General features: G+C 40.1%; 1 protein-coding gene across 8 annotated transcripts in view; it reads left to right on the plus strand.

The window, feature by feature from the left end:
- The window catches only part of PTPRM (protein tyrosine phosphatase receptor type M), a 799,041-nt gene that overhangs the window by 165,102 nt on the left and 606,955 nt on the right, over nt 1-26,984 (plus strand). For all 8 annotated transcript variants that reach the window (XM_032421158.1, XM_032421157.1, XM_032421160.1 and 5 more), the window contains exon 2: nt 24,146-24,268. In XM_032421158.1, coding sequence (XP_032277049.1) covers nt 24,146-24,268 — 123 coding nt within the window. The remainder of the gene's footprint in view (nt 1-24,145; nt 24,269-26,984) is intronic.

Below are 26,984 nucleotides of genomic sequence, written 5' to 3' on the forward strand. Positions count from 1 at the left end.
TTGCTCAGGGTGAGACTGCTTGCATTTGAGGAGCAATTTCACTTAAATGTGACATGCTTTGAAGGTCTACTAGCTGCTGTAACGTTTGCCTCTGGGGTTACCTGCCCAGATGGCCTTGTTAAAACCAGGGAGCTCTGCAGAACAGGACTGGGATGTGGTCACATGAGCTGCTGCTGGAAGGGGGTCCATGGGAGGGGACAGAATGGTTCTTCTCTCCCCTACCCCCATGACAGCACCATTTTAGCTGGCAGAATTACCACCCACTGTTTTTGTTGGCAACACTACTGCAAGCTGTGTGTGTGAAAAACCACCATTTTTTTTTGTCAAGCTGTTTTGACAGGGATTTGGTCTTTAAATAGTAATTGCTCATTAATTGCATTTTTCTCTACAATCCACAACCTGCCTGGTCTCCTCTGGAAGATCCAGAGATGTAAGCCAATAATATTTTTATTTTAACTGAGATTATGGGTGTGTTAAAGGAAATTCCTTGGGACCATGTGGAAAATGCATGTCTTGCCTGCGGTAGGACTTGGAGCCCTATTTAAGTGTAGTTACAGTCTGACCCCATTTGCTCCTAATAGCCTGAGCCATCGTAATGGGCTTGCATATTGTGCTTACCGGGTCACAGGCAGGAAGATGGGGCTTGCTGGGAGAGTAACTCACTTTAACGATGATTTACCTGAATCTCGTTCTTTGTGGTTTATAAAGCATAGATATATATTCTCAGTCTCCATGTTAGGGATATTAACAACAGCAGCAACCAGAAAACCCCCACAAAAACCTTTGCAGAAATCCCTGAGGTTAAACAATTCTGTTTTTAAGTGAAGTTGTTTGCCTGGTGAGGCCAGATCTGTCTGTGCTTTGTCAAGCATTTAAAAATTTCATTTAAAGCGAGTTGGATAAAAGCTTGTGTTTGCAGATGGCTTAGGAAGACTGGTATCTAGTGTTATAATGTCAATTAATGTTGGTTAACTGCTGCTTTTTTGACTTCTTAAGCAAGGTCCATATTCACTTTAGCTTTGAAGACCTGGTATCCAACTTGATAAGGGTTTCCGTATAAATCCCCAAATACATAATCTCTTTCTAGGTTTTGCTAAGAAAATTGGAATTACAGGATAGTTTTGTGACTAAAGGATATTTTTCTCTGTTATTTTAATAACTGGTAAAGGAAATACCGTGGGGATAAGTTTAGTTCTGATAAGCTAAATTTAAATTTATAACTTTTGTTTGCTTTTCAGTTCTTTTATTTTTTTAAAAAGAACATTCAAATGATTTCTAAGCCTCTTAGTGAAACAGGTTTGTTACAGCCTTTTTTTTTTTTTTTTTAACATACCATCTTTTGAATTACCCGATCTTCCTCCAAAATACTTGGTGCATTTAACCCTTTCTCCTGATTTTGAAACCAGTGTACTCATTGGTGATGTCTAATCTCTCTTTTGTTCTGGTTCATACTGTGCAGCTGTGGATGGAGTAGTATTCCTTGCCTCCGGCTCTGCTCAGGTGTCCAGAATAGCTCGTTACTGGCCATGATAGCAAATAAACTTTTCTGTTTGACAGGTAGGACCCTCCAGTACTCTTAACACCTGACGTTCTTATCTCATCTTTGCCACATCCATATTTTATCCTTCCCACCTGTTGGTCACTTCTGGAACAGTTCTTTTCTCCACATATCAGGATAAAATGTGTGCAATCGAATGACCAGTTTATTTCAATCTGATTTCTTCATTTTTGGATAAGTGCATGTCCACCTAGAATTACCTCCTTCACAGTCTCTGCTCCCGATAAAACTGAACCCCCAGCATAACTGAACATCCAAGGCCAGAAGTGATCAAGATGGAAGCAAGTCCCCTTGAGATAGGAACAAAGATAGTTTCTTCTTGCTTCCTGTGGCAGAGCAGAACTTGCCAACCTGTGTGCCCCAGACGGCTCTGGATGTCACTTTCCTTCCAGAAGGACAGAGACTGGGCTTGTCTCACTCTACCCCAGTGAGATGTACAGATACTTGTTTTCTGTATGTGCTGTGATGTGAGGAAAACTGGGTGCCCAATATCAAGGCCAATATCAGTTTGTCCCCAGCTAATCTTCCCAACCTGACCTACTGACCCTATATATATATATATATATTTGTATCCTATTGGTTCTGTTTCTCTGGAGAACTCTGGCTAATATGCTGGCTTTTTTGGGCCTATGTCACAATTGTTTTATGTATATATTTACATTTATTTAATACATTTTATGGCTCACTTAATTATGGAGGTTGCCATATCCCATGATCTGTCATCTACAAGCTAGAGACCCAGAAGAACTGTGGTGTAGTTCTGAGAACCAGAGTGCTAATGGTGTAAGTCCCAGTCCGAGGGCAGGAGAAGGCTGGTGTTTCAGCTCATGCAGTCAGACAGAGAGAGCAAATTTCCCATTCCTCCACCTTTTTGTTCTCTTCAGGCCGTCAGTGGATTGGATGATGCCCATCCACACGGGGGAAAGCCATCTGCTTTACTCAGTCTAATGATTGAAATGCTAGTCTCTTCTGGAAACACCCTCACAGATGTACCCAGATACAATGTTTAGCCAAATATCTGGGAGTCCCATGATCCAGCCAAATTGACACACAATAAACCATCACAGCCACTATGGCTGCCTCCAGAGGGGAAGAATCAGAGGAGGAAGGTGGTATTCTCTCTCACCTTTGAACTCATTTGTCTTGGATTATCCTTTGGCCAGAGCATCACCTCTTTGTTTTATTTTGTTTCTTCACAAGATCATGAATCTCTCAGATAGAGACCTTTAGAGAAAAGACCAATCTTGTTCACTAGGTGGTAGATTCTTGATATTAACCATTGAGCTCCATGAGGACAGATACTGCTTACATTGTGTTTACCACCATATCACAGTGCTTAGAACACAGCCCAGCACATACCTGGTGCCTGTGCATATTTGTTGAGTGAATGACTTTTCCATCTGGGATTTGCCAAGCCTAATAGCACCTTTTTTTTTTGGATTATTATTATTTTCCTTCCTCCTGGTCCCCCTCCAACTCATACACATATATATTTATAATCAAATGAATTCAGTGTTTTTGGTTTCGACTCTTACTGAAAACCTCATCTTACAGGGATTAGCTAAGTTTCCCGCCTAAGTTAATAAATGCAGTTGAATTCTGCTGAATGCATATTTGTGTTTTCTGGATCTTGTAAATATTGTGGTGTGATTTTGAATGCCACTTGTGCTCAGACATTCTAGGAAAGTACATATGACAGGCCACAAGTACCTTTTTTAAAAATATTTCTGTGATTTCTACAAGAAGGGAACATGAATGTAATGGTTGATTTTAGGATTTACTAATGTTGGACATGAACTTATAAGCCATGGAAACAGTGCTCAGAGAAAACTCCCTACTCAGCTCAGATGTCTTTTGGTTTTTCAGTTGTGGCCACTTGGCAAAGAATGTGTTTTCTAAGTTCATTAGTTACTTTGATGGATGCTCTTGGCTTAAAATCTATTTTGCTTCTTTTTTTGGTAAATATTCTTATTTTTCTAACCACTATTTAAAGGAAAAAGTCACTTAGGGGCTTAATAATTGGGGAAGAGTGGATTCTGGAAATGTTGTGATGAACAAGATGTGGAGGAACAGTTTACAAATCTTTGGTTTTAGTAGAGTATTTAAGCTAGTTTGGAAGGGGACACCAATATTTTTCTAGCCATATACATTTGATTGAAACTGGAAAAATTGATAATTTTGTAAAACATCTATTGAGAGGTAACCAGTGCTCTAAATCCAATATTTGTGAGGGGAAAAAAATGAAATGGATAAGTTTTGAAAGCCGCACATCTTGATTTATGCTAGTTCCAGTTATTAACTTGCTTATATAATCTCAAGACACTCATCTCTGCAAGCTGTAGTTTGTTCATCAGTTAAATGAGCACAATACTTCCTGGTAGGGTTGTTGAGTTGTGAGTATTAAGTGTGATATGATAAGTAACAGCTACATAGTAGGTGATCACTAAGGATCAGATTCTTTTCTCATTCCCTAGATGTAATATAACCAGGGTTTAAATCAACAAAATGACTTAGTTCATATATGACTACAGGGTAGCTTTGCCATACTACCTTTGAGAAGTTTCAAATGGTTAAATTTGCTTCTCTTTAAAATGCCATTCTTATCCTTGTTCCTATCATTTGGTTTTGGCTCTATTTGCTAATGTTTTTGGTGGAATCATACCACTTTCTGTTGGCTTAATTTATAATTCTATTTTCTTTTTGGCTATATGCATACTATTTCATTTCGGGACCCATTACACTGTTGGATTTTGGCTTCACTCACCTTCCCCTCCCCTTCTCCTCTTTGGCCCATCTCCTATTTCATTTTGGCATCACTAATATAACTGTTCGCATGTGTGCTGTAATTCTGGCCAATATATCTTTAATGGTGCAGTATTCCTCTTTATTCTTTTTTTATTTTTCAAAATGACAAGCTTATATTTCAAGTATGTGAAAATGCCTTAGACCTTCTTGTTGAATATAGATTAGTTAACATTTTACATTAACCAGGGTTGTATAGTTGTGTTTTAGTTTCTGTTTCTTCTTCACCCTTTCTGTCACCCTTGAATGATTATTAAGGATCCTATGTGCAGGGCGCACTGGATCTTGCATGGAGCAGTACAGTCAGTCTGTAGAATTGCCCTCCATTCCCCGTGTGCTTATTTTATAAAGAATTTCATGGAATACGAATTGTCATCTTCTACGTACTCGAATCTAATGCAAATATGGACACGTAGTCCAAGCAAATATTTGAATGAAGGTATGTGTAAATAGTAAACAAATAGACACGAGGGTCATTTACTGTAGACTAGACTTCTGGCTCCCAAGATGTTACCTCCCTCCACTGTCTTCATTTTCTTTCACTATTGAGGCATCAGGCTCCCTTCCCCATTACCTGGGATAATTGCTAGGTGGTTGTGCCGTTTGAAAATGAGTTCACAAGTCCTTTGACTGGACTGGCAGTTGTACTCGTTGTGATAGCATCTTTATAGCAATGCTGCTTTATTTCTTCACACTCTGTTCTCTTGAGAGCTAAGCAGCAGGGCTAGATGGCAATGGTTGGGGGGAATCTTAGGACAAGTGGGACACAGGACCACCTCCCTCTCAAGGGGCCAAAGGGTTGGTGTAGAGACTCCTTCTGTCTTTTCCCCAGTAGCTGGAATGTGGTTCAGTGACCACATGCAGCCAGCTAGAAGCTTAAATGCAGAAACTGTGAACTTTGAGGGAATGACAGTGAGGTTAATTAGTGATGATTCACTGTGTGGCTTTTTTTAAGAGCACAGAGTGACATGAGAGTCCACGGTTCCTGAGCAGACTGCTTCCGTCTGTCTCTCCTCCCTAGGTCCCTGTAAGAGCATGGTTGTCCAGTCTACCATTTATTATTTACCCTTCTGATGAATTGCTCTTCTATTTAGATTAACCAGGCTACGCTTTGTGATATTTGGAGCCAAGAATCTGAAGATAATCATTGGTCAAATCAAACAACTAGTAGTAGTAGAGGGACGTGTCCCCCTACAGGAAGGGATAGAGTGATCAGCGAAAACACAGCCAAGCCGAGACTGGCCTGAAAATTAAAAGATCAGCCAGAAGGAGCCGAGGTGGATCTTTTAGTGGTGAGAATGGAAGGCTGTGGCTGAACACCAGGGGACTTAGCAAAGAAGAAAACAAGTGTGGTTTTCATCTCATAGGTCCTTCGAGGAGGTGGATGTTGTAATATGTTCAGTGAGCATGGTTCTTTTTCCTAGTGAGGAGGAGGACCAGAAATGAGGAGAGAAATAAGGAAATGGCGACACACTCTCTTAGGGCATGGACAAGGATAGGCTGCCTGCTACAGCGAGGAGAAGAACATGTCTGGTCCACATGGAGAAGTAATTGGAATGCTTAGTAGCTGATTGAATTTGGGTCCAAAGCAAAAATGGGATTTGAAGACAGTGCAAGAATTTTGTGCATTGTGGGTGCCTGGGTGGCTCAGTTGGTTAAGCGACTGCCTTCAGCTCAGGTCATGATCCCGGAATCCTGGGATCGAGTCCCACATCGGGCTCCCGGCTCAGCGGGGAGCCTGCTTCTCCCTCTGACCCTCTCCCCTCTCATGCTGTTTCTCTCTCTCTCAAATAAATAAAATCTTAAAAAAAAAAAGAATTTTGTGCATTTTGTGTCACTTGGCTTTTAAACTGATTCAAGATAAAATGAGATGAGAACAATCTGTCCCATTTCTTTCTCTTCTTAAATATTGTTGGCCCAGTGCATGGCCATACCTTTTAAAATAGAAAGCCCTGCCTTCAGAAAAGGATGGGATATAATTAATTATGCTTGTATTCTTCCACATATTTTCTATTTTGTGGTCCCTTTCCAATTGTCTGCTGCTCTCTGTGTGGAGGGCAAGAGTAAGAGGCAAGGTAAGAGTGTCAAGAACATGGAATTTTATGACCAAGAGGCTGCTCTGAGCGCAGCCTTTTCAACGCAAGCCTTGTCCTCCCGCTGGAGTTTCACTTGGACAACTTTGTTCCATTCTGGATTGTTTGTAAGGTCCATCTTCATTTCCTCTGTTCCTGTTGGACCCCTCCATTTCCTTGTACTTTTTGACCAAACACCATTGTTTTCTTCCTGCTCCAATATTAATTTCCTCTCTGATAACAGCACTTCTGAGCCAGAGGGCATTAGCATTTCTTTTCAGTTTTGAAGGGAGATTTGATCTCTCAGCACCCTGCCTCAGTGTCTGAGTTTTCGTGATGGTTGGTTGTGGCTGCTTTAGGTGGAAGGTCAGGTTTCCGACGTAAATGGAAAAAGCAGACAAGCAGTTAATTCTGTGTGTCCCCGCATTTTGCCATAAACATGCCAACCTCAGTGTATTGCTTCTCCATGCACTCCTGTTTAACATGCTACAGTTTGTAAAGGATCGGTTTGTTCAGCAGAATTATTGGTAGTTGATTCTAGGAGTACGTTTTCTCTGGTATCTACTTGAGGCAATAAATCTCACTTCTCTCTGCCTTCCCTTAATTAACTTGATATTGTTGCCATCAGATCTTTATTCAATAAGTATGTAAAGGATCTTCAGTGGTGTTAAGATGTCAGTGCTGTTTGGGGCTAAAATTCAAGGATGACATCTAACGTGTCCATTTTAGTTAAGATGCAGTTTACTTAAGTAGTGCACGTGGAAGAAGCATCCATGGAATAGTCATTTTCCTGTGATTGTGTAGAGCAATTATACTGTAAGGGAAGCCTGCATCTTAGGGGTTAGGAAACCAAGGGTCAGGCTCCACCTCTGCCATTACCCACTTTTCTTCGCTGTAAGGGAGTCAGATCAGAGTTCTGACCTCCTCCTTTGTCTCTAAGATAGGGTATCTTTTTCACCCTCTTTTGTCACCTGGCCACTGTGGGTGACCATATAGAATCATGAACGCGGCAGTGTGGTTACTCCATTCCTGCCCACGGCAGACCCCGCTAGGCACTATCCTGCTCTGGTCTGCCTTTGCAGCCTGATTCAGCCCTCCTTTCTATTATTCATGCTGAAACGAGCCCTGATTCCACGCCTCCTCACAGTGCGTGTTTCTCCCCTTTTCCCCCAGGTGTTTATGCTCTCTGGAATCTCTCTGTCTCTACCCCTCAACACTTGACCCATCTTCCCAGCCACACCTGAAATGCCTTCTCCCCTGTGAATTCTCCCTTGTTCTTCCTAATCTGAAATCCCTTAGTAATCTCTTTGGTACCAGGTATCCTTCTCATCACAGGGCTGAACTAGAGTTGGTCACATATGTGTCCTGGTTTGCTAAGTTTACTGAAATTGAGGATCGGGACCCTGTGTTTTGGCATCTCTTGCCACACTGAATGGTGCCCTTGTATGGGTGTGGACTTACCAGATGGTGACTGGGGTGCCTTTGATAAAGCAGGCACCCCCCACCCCAGCCTCATTTTCCTTATTGTATAACACTTTGGAGGATCTCCACTGTCTTTTCGGTGTTGCCCTTGGAGGAATGACAGGATTCGTGTTCCTGCGTAGCCGTGTAAGACAGACCTTTGGCTTACTGCCAGCAGTTAAGGCATGGGCACCCTGGATGGCCAGGCACTGCTTCTGCAGTAAGCCTGGGGTGTTCACGACTTAACCCATATGGAGCAAGAAGAGGGTCGGTCTCATTCATGGGAGACTTAGGAGCTGATAACCCAGGAACAGAGAGGAAACTAGTACATTTTGTAGCAATGGGTCTTAATGGATGAGTGAACCACAGTTTGTTGGAAGTTGGGCGGGAAGTGGATGGTGAAGGTAGACAAGAGTCCAGGAGCAGGGGTGGTCGTTGAGTGGAGCGTGCATGTGCACAGCAGGTGAGGATGCTGAGGGAGATGCCCTTAGGTCAGGTGGAGGTGACAGAGGCTGGGCTCCTCAGGAGTGGTGAGTGGGTGCCAGGGGAGCATCTGTTTCAAAACCTGTTGCTACCATGAGAGGAAAGGAAAATGGCCAGAGCAGAGGATCTTAACCTGCTTTCAGCCAGCAACAGAATTACTGGGAAGTGACCTAAAACTCAGAGCCCCAACCTCGCCCCCAGCGATTCTGATTCCAAAGACCTAGGGCAGGGTTCAAGACCTGTGTTTGAAGAAATTACCCGGTGATTCTGATATAGGTGGTCCGTGAACTGCCCTTGAATTAAATATTCTTAAGAACTTTTTAAGCTCAAGGAATTATAAAATTTGTGTGTATACACATTTGTTGTGGGAGACAGATCATGGATAGCTCTGTTCAGATTCTCAAAAGGATCTATAAGCTCCCCAGTGTTCAAGGATCACTGAGCTAGGAGGAAAGCCTATATCCTTTTCTTAAGCTTACACAGAATGAGAATGACACCATGGCAGGGATATCGGAGATCAGTAACCTTTAAAAAATGTTTTGTGATACAGGGAAAGTTGGTGTTTTCAGGAGCCCTACTGTGAACACATGAGGAAAGTGAAGACTTGCCACCCGATTTGGGAATTGGGATTTATATTTGGGTTAATATCTCAGTATCTAAAGAAGATACAATGTTTGGTTGATCCAGAGATTTAACAGTTTATCTATAATAGGGTTTTTTCAAAAAAATGTTTTTTCTGACCTAATTAAATTTTCTGGTTTCCCCTGGGTTTTATTTTTTAATTTTGATATTAACAGTACATAAGGTTCAGTATAATGAAGGTCTTTTTTGAGAGTTATTAGTAATGGTGCCACATTTTGCTCTCCTGTGGTTAAAGTCATATCTGCATTTCTATGATAAACATCTTTTTGAAATTGATGGCTCGTATGAGAAAAAATTGATCTTGATGCAACTTGGTTTTTACTGCCAACCCAAGAACTTTTGTGTCAGGTGTGCTGCTGAAAACTGGTACCCACTCCCTCATTTTTTCCTAAACCAGTGGTAAAGTGGGCATATGTTTTACCCTGGCAAAATCAGTACTGTAAATGGGGACACAGTAACTCTGGCAGGAGGCTCTGATCAGAGATGTGTTTCCCAGTGAGGGCTGAGGCTGGGCAACTTGCCAGTAACCTTAGCTTGTTCTTAGCAATGGGGCTTGGGTCCCAGAGTCCACATATGATCATTGGCTTAAATATTAGAGAAATAAAGTTGGCCTGTGAAGTTTCCTCTAGGCAAATTTCTGCCCCCATGAAGGGTTACTATTTCTTAAGTCCAGTCACTATTATATTGATCCACAAGGGTTTATTCTCAATTCATGGGGTACCCAATAGGTAAGTGTCCAATATGGCCAAGGGCCAATGATAAGCTGACTGAAAGAGCATCCCATAAGAAAGACAGATCCAGGCCATATTTAATCAAGTATAAAATTACATACTTAGATGCTTCAAAACAACTATATAGTGACACTTTGATTAACTAATCGCAGTGACCACAGCTTATAACAAGCCAGCCATATTAAAAAATAATAATAATAATAAATTTAAAAATCTTCCAGAGAAGCAGAGTTCTCTATTCTCTTGGCTTTATATTATAATTATCCGAATGAGTAGGTTCTGAAGCAAATAGAACTCACCCCAGATATATTATGAAGTCACTGAATTTGATATTATCTTTTTTTGAACCTGCTCGCCATCAACTTTTCCCGTGTTTAAATACCCTTAAGTGATCTCTATCAAAATAAGAAATATCTAACATCTGGTTATTTGTATGTGTGGATTGTTTGCATGGCCCTGAATATGGTCTAAATAAATATTTTTCCTGGAGTAGATGTGGTTACAGGACTGGTCATATGAATCCATTTTCATAGTGTTTGTTTGAGTTTTAGATTTTGAGCCTCTTTCTTGTAGTGAAAAACATAAACTGATTCAGATACTTTTAGACATGAGTAAGCAGCTGCTGAGGAGTGGGGCAGGTTGAGAAGAGTTATGCTGAACTTATAGGAGATATTCTCAAATCCTTTTGGCAAATAGGATGTGGATCATTTTGAGGTTGAATGGGATGGCAATGATCACCCCAAATCAGTTCCAGCCCACACAGATTTGAGAATAGTGGATGCTCAGTCCTGTGAATTTGTGTTCTCTGCTTTCCTAGGGCAGGAACCTGGCCAGCCATCACATGGATATTCTTATCTTTTTACCTCTTCACCACCTCTGCCTTAACCTTCTTTCTTTACAGTTGAGCTCTGCTGTCCTTTTTGCTTGTATTATTTAACATTATTTTTCTTAGTTTTTATATTATAATCAGACCCCTCCTAACCATACACCTGGATACACACCAACAGATTTTCACCTCCGTCATGTTCCTGATAAAGAAGTATTGCATTTATGAGAAGAGAGAGAAAAATCATAGAATGTACAATCTTAGGATGGAAATCTTACTTTAGACATCATCTAGATCTGAAGTTATCAAATATTGTTAAATGTTAACTTTTTATGGTACACTTCTTTTATTGACCATGAAACACCAATATTTAAATGAATGTTGAATATATGAGGTTGAAGCAGGGTTTAGGAAGGCCTGCAGTAGGCTCACCTTCACAATCTAAGGGAGCCCAAGGGTTCTGAGCGTCACACTGAAAGAACCGTGATTTAGTTTATCTACGCTATTTTATATAGATCAGACACTAAGGAGCAGAAAGGAAAGGGAGCAACATTTACCTATTTACTAGACAGAGGGAAGTGGAGTAGGGAAATGGGAAGGTTGGTAGGTAGGCAAATAGATAATATAAATGTGTGTCTATGAACACACACACATATACAAAGTTTAATTCTTACATTATTCTAGAAGGTAGCTGGTTTTACAAATGAGTATGTGAGGAGAACTTCTAAATGGATAGGCTTGAGACTTACCTCAGGTCTTTTTGATGGTTCATCTACATGCTGGCCACTGTATCTCCACATGGCCAGCTGGTTGCCTTGCACAAAGCCACATGCAGGCGGGGGCAGGACTAGGACCCAGACTTTCGGCTTCCTCATCCAGGGTTGTTCCCTTAGACTACTCATTCTCTTTAGCCAGTGGCGAAGTAATACCTGCTAAAAAGGGAAATAGAATATTGAGTAAATAGTCATTTATAAAAAAAAAGACGCATCAGTTGTGTCGACCTTGAGAAAGGTTCATGTTCTTAGTTCCCCATATTTTAGCAACTAATTGTTCATGTACAATGACTGGAAGGAAAGCTGATTCACAGCCCTTTTTACATTATGTACGTATTGTTCTTAGCTTAGAGAATATAGCTTCCTAGTTTAAAAATTTATACAGTGAACTATTTTACTTCAAAGTTTATTTTCTTTATGGCCTGCAAATTGAAGTTTGATCTTGCTTCCTTATTCACTACTTTCACATTTCATGAAGGTGAAAGATACATAACATGTAATCATTAGCATTCTTTTTATGTTTAAAACATAAAATCAAAACAACCTACAGAGGCATTAAACCAGAGTTCCAGTGTGATACACAGAAAATCCGTATGCTTTTGGTTGACTTATGCTGAGGTCTGCCAAATAACAGCCTTATTATGCAGATTCTTAGAATAACAGGCCATGGATATTTTAGATTCTCACATCTAGTTGCTGACTCTCTGTTTTCTTTTTATCTGGACCATTTAGGGACAGGAGGCCTTCAGGATGAGTTTTGGGTCTTTCTCTTGACTCCTACAGCATTTTTCATTATTTCCCCTTTATAACAACTTCCTGCACTCCCCCCCCCCCCCCGCCCCATTGCCTTCCCTGAGGACAAGGGTTTCTTTTTTGTCCTCTGTGTATTTCTTCAAACCCCCTCTGCCTTCCTCCCTTCCTGTGCCTGGCACATGGGTCCACATTTGAGAGGAATTGGGCAGACAGGGAAGGAGGGAAGAGGGAGAGAAGGAGATGCCCTGAATCAGATCAAAAAGGCAAGAAAGAACTCTAGAATCAGGATTTTTTCTTCTCCTGGTATAGTCAGAGTACTGAGTGAATAGAATCCATTAGTATTTTTTTCCTTCAGTGTTCCTTTCTAATAAAGTAGAACAGTAAATGGTTTTTGTGCTTACCTTTGTTGTAGAAAACTTAACAAAATTCCATTAAACCCAGAAGGTATTTAATGAGTAACAGGCACCTCTCTAGGACTGAGGATACAGAGGTAAAGAAAACATTGTCCAGACCCATGGAGCTCAGGATGTAGTGGAGAAGACAAACATGGCCACAATCATTTTGCCATATGGGATGATAAGGACACCTATATATTTTGCAGTGATGGTACGTAGGAAGGAGGGATTGATTTTATCTGTGAAGAGGAATCAGAAATGGGTACCCAGGCGAGGTAACATCTGAGCTGGCATTTGAACAGTGAACAGACTCGGGATGGGTGCAGGGATGGTGTGTGCAAACACGTGGCATGTGGGTAACACGGCTCTTGGAGTGAATCTACAGATAGTTAGGAATTACTGGGGTGTACTATTACAGGAAATGATGGCAAGAAATGAAGATAAAATCGACAAAGTTCAAATCGAGAAAACCTCATATGTCATATGATGACATTTGAATATTATTCCATGGGCAGTGAGGGGCCCATGAATAGTTGTAAGTAGGGAGAGACCATTTTTAGTTATGTGTTTCATAAAAGGTCAGCTTGCTGGTCATGTGTAGCATATACTGGACAGGGCAAAGTCTAGATGTTATGGGTCAAGGTCAGTAGGGACATGAGCTGAAACTCAAGTTTCGTTATGGTGGGAGTAGTGGGAATGGCAGGAAAAACATCTGAGAAGGTGTTTGGGGAGTAAGGTGTTGGGCAGAGAGGTGGTTGACCCATAGGTTTTTGGCTTGAGCCTCTGGTTTGTGGTGCCATCAGCCACCATAGACAGTAACCACAAAGAGGTGTCTGTCACTTTAATTTCATGTTTCAGATAGCATGCACCAAACATGGATATGGCTTCATCATCTTATAACAGTGAGTATGCTTTCACATACCCCACCAAGTTCAACCTGCACCATTGCCCTAGGAGACAGGTAATAAATAATACAAAAGAGTCATATCTTCTGTAGGACATAAATCCCTTAGGGTTTTGTCTAAGCTCAGAATTGCCCCCCAGAAATCCTTCAGGGAACTTCTGAGTTGAAGACCAGTGTACTGTTTCTCAGTAAGCCCAACAGAGCCACTCCCTGACCATTGGCACTGGAATAGACGTTCTTTCCTCATTTGAGCACTATATTGGTAGGAGACTTGTATTTTGGACCCATGTTGTATAAAAAAAAATTGCACATCTTTGGATGCGAGAATTATACCGAACCCATTGTGATGTGCACTTTAAGAAAGGCACAAGAGATAAAGGAATAGTGGCTGATGGGTGGGGTGGAGGCCACCAGTTCCTGTTTCGCACTTCCAGCTCATTGGGCCATATGAGCCTTAGGCTCTTGAACGAAATGGAAGACTTCTATGTTATAATCCCCCCCTATTTTCATCCTTGGAATCACGTACATTAATTCGTCCTGTGATGCGAGGCTTGCATCTCCCCTTTTCATACAGAGAGCAAGACACAGTCTGTGACTTGTCCTAAGACAGAATAGGTAGTTGACAGATCCAGGACTTAATGTATCCTGGGTCTCAGATTCCAATTAAATAGAGTCAGTCTTACAAGTTACCAATTTTTGTTTTAGAATAATTACACACCTAATGATAGGAAATTGGAATGAATGTTTTACCAAGAGGATATAGGAAATTATATTTACTTTTTCCTTGTAATTTGATTCTACCCAATGAGTGTGATGTGTAGAAAAAAAAAGTTCATTGAGGAAAATACATTTAGTGGAGTTTAGGTTAATCAGCATCCAGTGAAAATAAACAATTGGCCTCCTGTTTTAGCTGAATAACATGGCTTGGCTGTACTGCATACTGGTGAATTCAGGAGTTTATTTTATCGGCTTTCCCAGGTAATGATTTGGTGCTAATGAAATCATCAAGAGATGGATTTGTAAATCATACTAAACTGGCAGGAGCACTACTGGGCATAAAATGAAATTCTGTTTTTTTTATTAATTTCCTGGGTTTCTCTGACCAACAACCAGGATCATTTTCTACCTAGGATATCTGCTCTTGTTGAGCAGTTCCAGTTAGGAGAAAAATGACAGATTGGGGGTTTCTTAGCATGAAATTAGAGCATGGAATTCAACACTTTGATCAAGCAATGTTATTCTGTTGCCCTTATTCACCTGAGAGGTATTTATGACTAAAACGAGTTATTTAGAGCAGTGATCTCCAAAAGGCTATCTCCACACTCTTTGAGGTGTATAGTACAATCCCTTTGTGCATGGAAGAAAATATTTGAACTTCAATTTATATTTACTTTGTAGTTTGTGCTTGAAAAGGTCAGCTGTGTGTGTCTATAATAATCTGCATTATATAGTTTGTAAATAAGTAAACATAGGATGATTGTGCCTTTTTCAAAAACTGATAATACCTTCTTAAAAATGTTTAAAGCCACTGATCTGGAGCACTTTTCTAAAATTGGGTCAATGATTAGATTATTCTGGGAATTTTTTTTAAAAGCACAGATTCCCAGGGCTGCTCCCAGAAGAGTCTGGTTAAGTAGGTCGGTCTAGAACAGTGGTTATCATACGTTAGTAGGCACCAGAATCACCTGGAAGTCTGGCTTGTTAAAATACAAGACCCCACCCCAGAGTTTCTCATTTAGGAGGTTGGGGGCGGGGCCTGAGATTTGCATTTCTAACAAGATCCCAGGTGGTACTGCTGGTCCAGGGATCCACTTTTAGAACCGCTGCTCCAGGGTTGGAGCCAGGAGCCAGGCAACTCCGAAGGACCCAGGCAACTCTGAAGATGAAGTGATAAACGCTCATCTAGATTTGACCATCTTCTCCCCTAGACAGTTCTTGGAGAGAGTCTATCATTTTGTTTTCCTTTTTTATTCCTGTTGCTATGATGCAGACAACTGTTTTTCACACTGTAGTTTTCAATATTGGTGTGGACGATAAGAGGACCAGTGTTAGATTCAGGTAGACTCAAATTTATAGGGAGTTTGTATGAGTGGTTTAATTAAATCCTGTAGCAATTCTATAAGGTACTTATTTGTGAATGGAAAACTGGGGCAGGTCCCTAATGATTTGGATGCATCTGTACAATATTTGGGAATAGAAAAGACACTGTTACCCATTGGAAAAAAAAAAAGATTTTAAGATCAATAAGAAAAATGCATTGTTGTTTGTTGCAATCAGGCTTTTTTTAAAATTAGGAATCAATAGATGGATATAAAATGAAGTGAGCAGTAAGTATAATAAGCCATAGAAACTTTAAGAACAAGACAACTCATTTCCTTTGACTTACAGAAAATATATCCATTGGCAAATAGCACTTTTTATAATAGAGCATAGCATTAGCTGTTTAAATGCCTGTGTGATGTGTAAAAACTGCTTCCTAGATCAAATTATGTAGAAGAGCATTTCTATAATGCTTAGTGTCTGATTCACTAACCATCACCAGGGCACTCAAAGTTTAAGAGGCTTTATATACTTGCATTGTTTGGCAGGCAATTAAACATAGATGTCACCGAGATTGATTTATAAGAAGAAAGCAGTGGCTTTGCTATGTTGGTGTAGGTTTTTTTAATGCTTAAAACAATTGTGTATATTATAGCTCACTTTCTGTTTATAGTTTGAAATGTATTAATTTATAGCCATTTATCTGACAGTTTTAATTTGAAATAAGTGGATAAGACCATCTGAGATTACATGTATTTTAGGAAAATAGAACATATAACATTAATTTCTTTGTGAGGTACTTTAGCATTAGTTTTCGATTTGCCCTCTCTGTAGAGAGACCTATTTAATACTTTATGCATTTGGTAAAAGCTGCCTTAAATGGGGTCATTCTGTATTTAGAACAAATGAGAAAAATGTTCCAGAAATCTCCACAAGGAGTACTGCAGTCTTTTCACAAAATAACTTTAAATGGACTGTAATTATAACAAGATGAACTTGATTGCTAGAGTGTGTAAGTCAATTTAACCTGTTAAAGGCAGAACAATTCAAAATGTGTATGTATCTTATAAATAAGTTTATGAAATTAACATTTGATTGTCCTCCACAGGCTTCTTAGAAACAGCACTTTGAGGAGCTTATTTGCAATTCGATTCATGCAACAATATTTATATTATATAAATATTACACATTGTTGTTTACTTTATAGAGGTGCATTCAGAGTAAAAAGGTACAGTTGGAAAGAGTATGAGCTTTGGACTCAGACCTTGGATGAACTTCTAGCCCTACATTTAACTCTCTGTGACTTTGGACAAGATATTTGACCACTCCAAACTCCCATTTGTAAAAACAGGGATGTGTTGATGAATATCTAGTCAGAAGACAGAAACCACACAGTAACTGGAACAGGGAGAGTTTCATTTAAAGAATAGTTAACTAGAACAGTGGCTTGGAATACAGGAAATTGGCTAACACAAAGTAAAGAGAGCTCTGAGAATAAAGGAATAGCAAATATGAGGAGCAGGCACTGCTTCAGGGAAGAAATCGGGGTCGAGGAGGAGATCCTTCTAGAGCTGAGATCCAGGGCTCAATGGATGGCAAGAAAGTTGCTGTGGGACCACACCGATGGAGCTCGGAGGAAATGTGTCCTTTAGTGTAGCAGGGGAAGCTATTCATGGGTGGTATCTCTCTGGGAGGCACTCTGCTACAAAACTGCTCAGGGGGTGCTGGGGTAAGCTACTCTCTGGGGTGCTGCCCACCACCATGCACCTATCAAGCCGGGCACTGGGAAAGCTCCTGCACTGTGGGTCTGGAGAAACCCTGTGAGCTGAGGAGCCTTCCAGGGAGCCCTGCGAGACCACCCCTTCCTCCCACAGTGCCTCTCTAGAACCCTCTACTGTTAAAGCTTACTGTCTTGCCCCCTGGGACAGGAAATGTAATTAGAGGACTTGGATACAGTTTTGCAGAGCAAGCAAGGAAGAGTGAATTTAGGACTGAGACATAATGCATTGATAGCTGGCATAAAGAATATCAATGCTTGCCTTTAGGGTTTTTAAGATCAAATAATACATGTAAACATATGCATGGTTTTGTTATGTAACAGTTTCTTTGAATTGAGAGGAAAGTCTCATACTGGTTGTGAAGAATAAGTGAAATAATGCCTATATGTTGCCTTCAGCAGAATCTGGCTGGTGCATGGCAGATGTCCACAAAATGGTGGCTGTTAATGCCAGAGAACTTTCTAGATCACAAGTTGTCCTCTGCCTGCCTTAGTAGGGTTCTCACATAGTAGGGTTGATTAGTAACTTTAGGACATATAAACAGTCCCAGATAGTGGTTCTCATTCCCAAACCTTAAAGACTACAGGTAGCAACTTTTGAAGGATCCTGAAGTCAGTTTAGTGGATCTGGACTAGGCTTGTCCAAAACCAAATTGAACAGAGATGAACAATATCAGTATATCTCAGGAGAGATAAATTTGGTTTGTAAAATGTACACGTATGTGTGCTGGGTCAACATGTCATGATCCATATGGGTCACAATGTATAGAACTGTTAAATCATTATATTGTACACCTAAAACTAATATAATACTGTATGTTAATTACACTTCAATAATAAAAAGATAAAAATAAAATAAATAAAATAAAATACTACTCTAAATGGTGGGCTCTAACCCTTGTCAGTTTGTTTTCCTTTGTCTGTTCTCCAGGCCTGATGCTTCAGTATGATTGAGAATAGTCATGTGAAAGATCTTATAAGGTTTCCTTTGGGGAAAAAGTGGACCATCCTCTCCTTTACAGCTTCTATCTTAATGATATAATACTATTCTTGGATCTACTGAATAATTCTATGCTATGCCAAAGAAAGAAGAAAGATAAATTCCCTTCAGTATGTAAATGACAATATTTTATTTTCATAAATCAAGAATGACCTTTATAGACAACTAGCCTTGCTCTCTAATTATTGCAAAAAAAAAAAAAAAAAAAAAGAGTTCAACTTTTCTAAAGCAAGAGCCATAATTTGTGGAGACTTAATTAACATTTAACCAGCTTAGTTTTCAACCATAATAAAAAATGAACATGTTCACTGATTTTGTCACATTTGTAGCTTATTCATCTTGGAATACATAAGGATGGCCTGGATGTTTTGTGGGGCTATATTGAGATTTCTTTCATTGTTCAAGTGGGTATTACATTACACTTCTTTTTTTAATTAAAGATTTTTATTTATTTGAGAGAGAGTGAGTAAGAGAGAGAGAGTGCACAAGCAAGGGGGAGGGAGAGAGAGAAGCAGACTCCCTACTGAGCAGGGAGCCTGACGTTCGGCTCCATCCCAGGACCCCAGTATCATGACCTGAGCCTGAAGGCAGATGCTTAACCAACTAAGCCACCCAGGCGTCCCCTACATTACACTTCTTTTAAACATTTCCAGCCAAAATTGTTGCAGCCAAATTTTGCATAGACTTGGGGAATTCATTACCCATTTTTCTAAAAAGCATTTATTGGGTACTTACAATATACTAGTTCTAGAGAGTACCAAGATGACTAAGATAGAGTTATAACCAAAATTACTTTTCAGCAGAATTCCTACACTATCTATAGGCTTTCATGCACCTGTTTTTTTTTTTAACTCTGCAATTTTTGTGAAAAAAAAATATTAGGCCTGATGCCATTTCATCTGATTTCTAAAAAGCATCTGGCTCTACACGTTAGTCATAGCACAGACTAGTTGCAATTTTTAGTTGGGGAGTAAGTACACAAACTCATGATAGCCCATTAAGACTTTTTTTGAGAGAAAGAATATTCATAAAGACCATTTTAAAGAATATTATAGCTTTAATCCTAGAATGCACTGAGCTCCCACAAAATCAAGTTTACTGAATCGAAGTTTGGGGACATGCTCCCATAACATGTTACTAAATAGACCCTAAGACCCATTTTATTCTGGTGGTTCCTTTTGAGAACTCCTCATTAACTTATGTTGTTTGCTTCTTGCTAGGGAGGAGAGTTCTCTCTGGATTTAGGATTAGGAGTAGTCAAGTTTCTTTTGGGTTTTCAGCTTGGGAGATACTATCAGATAGTGTTAGGAATGTTGGCTCTCAAGATGAGATGCCTGAGTTCAAATCTCTACTTCACTATCTTCCAGCTGTAAGACCTGTGCGAGCTATATAACCAACCTTCTGTGCTCCAGTTTCTTTATCTGTGAAATGAGGATCATAGTATCTACCTTATAGGTTTGGTATGAGGATTAAAGGAGCCCTCAATAAGTGCACCCTTATCACATTTAGCCCCCATTATTAGTTTTTTTTTTTTAAAGATTTTATTTATTTGACAGAGAGAGAGACAGTGAGAAAGGGAACACAAGTGGGGGGTGGGGGGAGAGGGAGAAGCAGGCTTCCTGCTGAGCAGGGAGCCCGATGGGGGGCTCGGTCCCAGGACCCTGGGATCATGACCTGAGCCGAAGGCAGATGCTCAACGACTGAGCCACCCAGGCGCCCCAGCCCCCATTATTAGTTTTGGTACTAATATCACAGTCTCATAGATACTGAGAACTGTGTAATCAGTGATATCTTTCTCTTTGTACTGGCTACTCCAGAGCTTAAAGTGAACTTGTGGCTAACTTCAGTAAATGAGGCTAGTGACATATTACTTGGCAGTGATGGTGGAGTCCTAGGCCTATTCCTAGTACAATCTTCTATTCCTTTTTTCCTTTGCTTTACTTCCCTTGCTTTTGAACTTTTACTTTCCTTTGATTTTGTTAATTTAGCGTTCATGTCATGGTGTTGCGCTGCATGTCCTGGAGCAAGCCATGAAGTCATCAGTCTTGTACAGAAATCATCATTGTTGTCAGTTACCTGAGTATTTGACATCCATGGACACACTTCCTTTTGCACAATACCTCACTCTTCATCCAGCACATGTTGTGTGGTGTATTCACATTTGCTAAGGAAAAGTCTTTCCCAATGTCTGATGAGGGCACATGCACATGTGTGTTAGTGTGTATGTGTATGTGTGTGTGGGAGAGGGAGGGGGAGGGGGAGCTAGAGGGGGGGCAGGAGGGAGAGAAAGAATATGAATGATGAAGACAGACCATCCCACCTGCCTTGCATCACCTTTCCTCCATCTTGTGCATGACTTTTGGTTTAGTACTGATTCCTCTCCACAGAAGAGAAATCATTTAATTTGATTTGATGGGGGAATATAGTCCAGTCATGAGCTGTTGGGCAGCAGTCCAAGTAAGACAACTCGGGAGAAACCTTGGCCAGTGTATTGCTGACCACATCCCTGTATGTTCCTGTACAAAAGCTGTGTTATTCTGAAAATCAAGGAGGCTTATTTTTGGAAATGCTTCATTTTACTGCGTTTTAGGGGACTTGGCTTCCTTGTCACATTCTTCATTGGCCCCAAAGCATTTACTTAAGAAACCTCGCAGCCCTCTGTTCTTTGCTCCTACAGTGGCTCCATAGAGGAGCCCACAGGAGTGTGTCTGCCTCAGTGCTCACGGCTCTTCACCTTCCTGTGACACACGCTTTAAAATTTTCCAATTACATATTCCAACTGTTTGTAATGAAATGAACCCATGAGGGTAATTGTCGTAAGAAGGATTTAAGAACCAATAATAACTGATACTGGTTGAACATGGCTGACACCGTCATACACTAACTTTACATTTGTTATCTAACTGAATCGTCAGAAACACTATGTGAGGTATGTTTTATCTCCATTTCATAGCTGGAGAAACCAGGATTCAGAGAGCCAAAGCTGTTTGTCTACAGTCACAAAGCTAGCAGTGGAAGAATGGGGATGTGCCAAATGTTAGACCCTGTTCACTTCGCTACTGCATGAAGCTGCCTTGCAAACCAAAGTTTAGTTATTCTCTCTTTAATTGGTTATTTTAATTCAGATGTAAACATGTTAATTTCATCTCATTTTAGCTCAATAAACCACCTTTGCTATTTTTAGGGTCTCACATCTGTTGGATGACGGCCATTGATGGCTTTGAAAATCGGTGTGCAGGGGGTATATCTTTGGGCGATGGGAAATTCGTAGTCTGTCCCATTTTCCAGTGGTTTGATAATCATACACGGGTCCAGAAAGAACCGTGTCATACGTTTTATGTTTCCTTTCAAGTGGTAAAAACAGCTTTATATAATGGGAAATTATATCCTTATACCAGCATTGTATTAGCCTTTGGGGTTTCCTGTCAGCCATGCATGCTTTTGCATTTATGTTTGGTTATATCTTCAGTGCCAATGGTTGTTTTGTAAACCAGATCTCTAACCAGCATTGAGTTGTGCTGTGGTCGCCTATAGCTATTTTTCACTGTTTAGGATTGCACTGTAGGACTTTCATCAAAGTGCTATCTATGTTTCCATTGAGGGGGGCCCTTTTCTGCCAGAATTCATGGTGGTTTCTTTCTGTCTGAATATTATTAGTGCTATTGTGCCTATCTTCCAGTACTGAAGCTATTTTCTACATCAGAATTAGGGTTTGCAACCAAGGGAAAATAGTTCCTATAGATGTTTGCATAGTCTTCTAACATTTCCCACCGAAATTGGAAAGTTGTTAGAATTATGTGCTTTTAAACAAATCCACTTTGTTTCTGAACTTGTTAAAGCTGAGTAGGAGGGAAGTATAAATTACCGGTTGTTGTCAAGGTGAAATATTGCGTTAGTGCCGTATCTTTATAATGAGTTTCTGTTCTCAGTGGAATGTTTAATTGACCAGTTCTGTTAAAGTGTCAGAGAAGACTGTGTCCAGGGTCACTAATTTCACCATCATGCCTGGAGCTAACAACTAAAACAGAGCTAGAAAGCTGGGAGAGACCTTCTGAAATGGTCTGAGTTCCCTTAACTCTGTCCTGTTTGACATTTTTATATCAGCAATTTGGAGGCAGATATAGAATGTATGCTTATCAAATTGGCAGATAACCCAAGTCTAGGTAGGATAACTAACACCTGAATGATAAAAACGGGATTCCGAAAGCTCTCAGCAGGCTGGAGTAATGCGTGGAAAACAATAAGATGGGGTTTAGTAAGGATCCATGTACAGCCCTGAGTTCAAATTCAGAAAGTCACTTTTCCTTATTACAAGAGAGGGGAAATGGCCCAATGTCAGTGGTCTGAAAAAGACGTATGGGATGTCAGGCTCACAGAAGCTCGGAATGGACCACCAGTCTCCCATGAAAGAGAATGAGGTCCAGAGAAGTCGCCAATTGAATTCTGGCTCCAGCCATTGTCACAGGGGCTATCCAGAGAACACCCACCAGGGCAGTGAAAATCAGAAAACCTTCCAGTAGGAGGAATTGGGGGCAGCAAAACATGTTTTGCCTGGAAAATGGAAGACTTAGATCATGACAGCTCTTTTAAATAATCAGCTTTCCTGTGTGAGAGCTGAGATTTTTTTGTACTGTTTCTTCATAGGATAGAGCTAAGATAAATGAGTATACATTTGAAGAAGCAGAGTTTGGGCCTTTTTAAAGGGGGAATTGCTACTAGGTAGGGATGCGTTTCTAAATTTTCTGAATGCCTCACCTGTTCAAAGCTGTCTAGCTGTCTAGAAGGTTGTAGAGTTTATGTAAGCATTTGGATGGAAGTTGGCCCAGGTGACCTCTAACATCTGTCTTTACCTCTGAGTTTGAACAATTGCTATTTTATTTTTCTTCTTGCTGCCAGGGCATACACTGCAGACATAGTGCAATAATATTCTTATTTTTGTATTTTCTTGACCAGAACCCTTAATTCTCATCATTGGAAAGTAATTATAATTAATAGTTTTAATTAATATAAGTAATAGCATTATATAATGGATATCAGAATTTTCATAATAATTAATATGATCAACATAATCACTCCCTTTCACAATGTGAAACACTGGTGAAAAGATTTGATACTATAATAATTCAAAGTAACAGGAGACATTTAAGAGGATGTGGGTGGGACTTAAAATCATCAATGTGCCCCAGGATGCTGAAACAGCTGAATTGCTTTGTAAAACTGCATCTTCTTTTATTCTTTGTTTCTTTAAGTAGCTTCATTTCTAGCACCAGAATTAAGCAGATGTTTTACCACATGTTTAGTTTTGAATTTATTCTTGCCTTTAAAAATTGTGTGGACTATAAGCAAATTTATAATCTCTTTTAATGTTAAGACCTCAAATCTCCAAAGTATTAAAGTGAAACCTGTTTTTATCTTAGATTTAGAATAATTCTTAGAAAAAATATTTTGCAAGCTACGTTCATGGTCTCTACTACATTTTTCCCCCTGACATTGTGCCAGTGTTATGGTGAAAGCATTTCCCTCTTAATTTTTTGGACACATTATTATGTTTTTCTATTCAAAACATGTTGAGTACCTAGGGCAAGCCTATTAAAGTTTTGAACACAAGATCAGTGATTCCAAATTCCTGCAAATCTAGAAAATAAGAATTATAAATTTGCTTAGGTCTACTTTCATTTGGATTATACACACATTGGATTCTTTGGAGGAACAGTATAGTATAGCAGTATGCAAGGCATGGTTAAGACTCAGGTTGGTTAGCAGTTAGCATTTAGGGTACAATAGGGCCAAGATCCGTAGTACCTGGACACAAAGGTCAAATCAAATTTAGTGTGGTATTGAGTAGGTTTACAGTTACCTGTAATCATCATAGCTTATTCCAGAGGTCTAGTCATTGCTTACATTACTTTTCATTCTTTTACATTTTAGGTGGTTGCCTTTTTGATGAGCCATATAGCACCTGTGGATATAGTCAAGCTGAAGATGATGACTTCCACTGGGAGCAGGTGAACACCTTGACCAAACCAACTTCTGATCCATGGATGCCATCAGGTTTGCATGTAGTTTTAAATTTTCTTTTTAAAATCGAAGTTTCATAAGAGTCTGAATCACAGTAAATATTCATTGGGCATTGGCTGAATGAGTGAGGGTGTTGGTCTTTCGGCAGCCCAAAGTGATTAACTAGTGAGAATAGTACAATTAAGAGGACCGGTTATAAAGTACAGAGAGTTCACCTTTGTATCTCTTCTTTTAAAGTCTAATTAAAGTTTACCTCCTTTATCTCTGGGTACACCTGAGCTAGATTACTGGGCATTCATTTCCCAGTTGATCCTTTCCCAAGCAGCAGATATGGGAAATAGATGGATGTCTCTTCTGCCAAATGTGTCTAGTGAATGGAACTGTAGCTGGGAAATCCAAATAACAAAGTCTCTGTCACAAATGGGAGACCTTGGAGAATAACTTAAACCTTGTCAGCCTCAGGAGCTCACTTGGCACCAAAGATAAAACGGTGATGCACATGTTTGGATACTTCTTTTTCTGGAGAAGTGCTTAGTAAATTTTCCGATGAGTGAAAGACATTTGTTCCATTAAACATCAGCAAGAATTCGACTTCTTATTTTGAAGGAAGAGTGGGAAGGTGTTGATGAGTAAACATTAATCACATTGGAACTTGGTCATTTTAATGGACACCCTTTGCAGGTGGTGGTGTTGGACAGCAGTCTAAGAGTTTAGATTTGCTGATTCATGTTACAACGGGGTAAGAATGTGCCCTAGTCAGGATTCACACTGCAAAACATTATTCTGATTTGGATTTTAGATAAAACACGTTTATTTGTACATTTTTGTAACTGTAAAATTCTTCGTTAATACACGCAAATGTAGCAATAATTGCATTTAGTAAGTCATCCCTTTTAAGTAGGAAGTAGAGTTTAATGTCGTTCTTCACTAAGCTTTAACAGTTATGATACCCACCATGTTCTTTCCCTCTCCTTCCCATATTTATCTCCTTACAACCTCGAAGAAGGGAAGACTGTGCTCTTTGGCACTGCAGCTTTGCTGGACTTCAGACGTTTCTAGCTATTAGTTATTTCCCCTCAGCCAACATTCTCCTTTTCTGTCTCCCTTTTTTTCTTATATGTGTGTGCTTTTGAATACGACTTGTGCTTGCATCCGTGGTACTTCAGTTGTTTTTACGAACCCCAGCTCTTGCTTTCATGCTTGCCAGTGAGCGGGGAGCGGGAAGGGGAGCATGGCCGGGCTCCTGACGCGGAGCTGTCCTTCCCCAAATAGGCTCCTCACCCCAGAAGGCCTTCTGGGCATCACCTGTTCTCTCTTGAGGATCCAGCCTGTGTCCAGAAAGGCTGGGGATGGCCGCAGCCATGATAGTGGGGAGGGTGCTCAGAGTTAGTCCTGGGAGAGTTCTCCACAAGAGTGCACTCAGGCTTTTCTTATCTTCTAATTTGGTGTAAAAAAAAAAAGTAATTTTTCGCATTAGCTAGTAGATTTAATTATTGTGGTCCTTTAGTTTGAAGACTGTCTTGGAAAAACTGTCTTTGACAAAGGAGCCCCAATACTGCAGTATCTTTTTCAACCTTCACTGGTTCTATTTTTGTCACATGATGACTTACCTCCCGGAGGTATCATTTCTTGACACCGTCTTGTCCTTTCCTTCTTTCTGATTTCCCAAAATAGCATCTCAGACCAAATTGTCCAAGTTCTAGATATAGAAAGGATGGGTTCCTAGCAGAGGCCATTACAAAAATGGTAATAATGATCAAAGACTAGTTGTATCCTGGGACAATCAGTTGGGTAAATGAAAAACAAAGGGGAAGTAACTGTGCAAGCATCTGGCCTTTGAAGGCTCTTCTGCCTTTGAAAGAATGAAGTGGGGGCATTTAAACATTTTGTTTGAATTCACTCTACTTCTGTTGACTAATGGAATACTTGGTGATTAATATCAGGCCTTTGTAACTTCAGGTCTCTGAATGTTTTATCTTCCAACACGTTTCTCAGTTCCATCTGATAGTTACAAAAGGTGTGCCCTCAACCCCGGCCCTCAAATAGGGTGCAGGTCACTGTGGGGGTATGTGGGTTGTTGGGTGTCAGCAGGTCTGGAGGGAGCTGGGGCAAGACTAGCAGTCTGGTTCCTCTTTCCTCCAACGATGTCAGCAGGCATTGGTCCAGATGAGATTTCCGAAAATTGGTAGTTTCTCCATCAGACTAAATTTCTGCCATAACATAGAACTGCCAATAATATGGTATTTTTTCCTCTTATTCATTAAACAAACTTTAGCCATTAAAAAAATTCCTTTGAGCCCTACTCTGTGCTAATCACGATGCTGATTACTGGGGCGGGGGGTGAAGGTTTATAAGAAATGAATCTTTCTCTGTAGGAACTTACGTACTTGGGGAAGAGAGTTACAAAAATACAATTAGTGAACAATCTAAGTCCTATATTATTGTCTCACAGACCGGCAGTGCCCTAAGAACAACAGCTCCTGTGTTATTAAGGGTATGGACTGGTGCTCAGCTGACCTGTCCACCTACAGTGAGAAGTTAAATTCTCAATGAAATTAGGAAATATCGTCTTAGAAACTTGGCATATGGTATCCTATGGTATGGATTTTAAAACAGGGTTTCCAATGTGTATAGACAATATAGCCATGAGTTGCTTTAAGTACTCTTTAGTTACAAGGGATTTCTCCTCCTCCTCCTCCTCCTCCTTTTGCATTAGTATGTATAACATGATTTATTTATTTCAAAAACA

The sequence above is a fragment of the Phoca vitulina genome, unplaced genomic scaffold (genome assembly GCF_004348235.1).
Source record: "Phoca vitulina isolate PV1807 unplaced genomic scaffold, GSC_HSeal_1.0 scaffold24, whole genome shotgun sequence".
Lineage (NCBI taxonomy): Eukaryota > Metazoa > Chordata > Mammalia > Carnivora > Phocidae > Phoca > Phoca vitulina.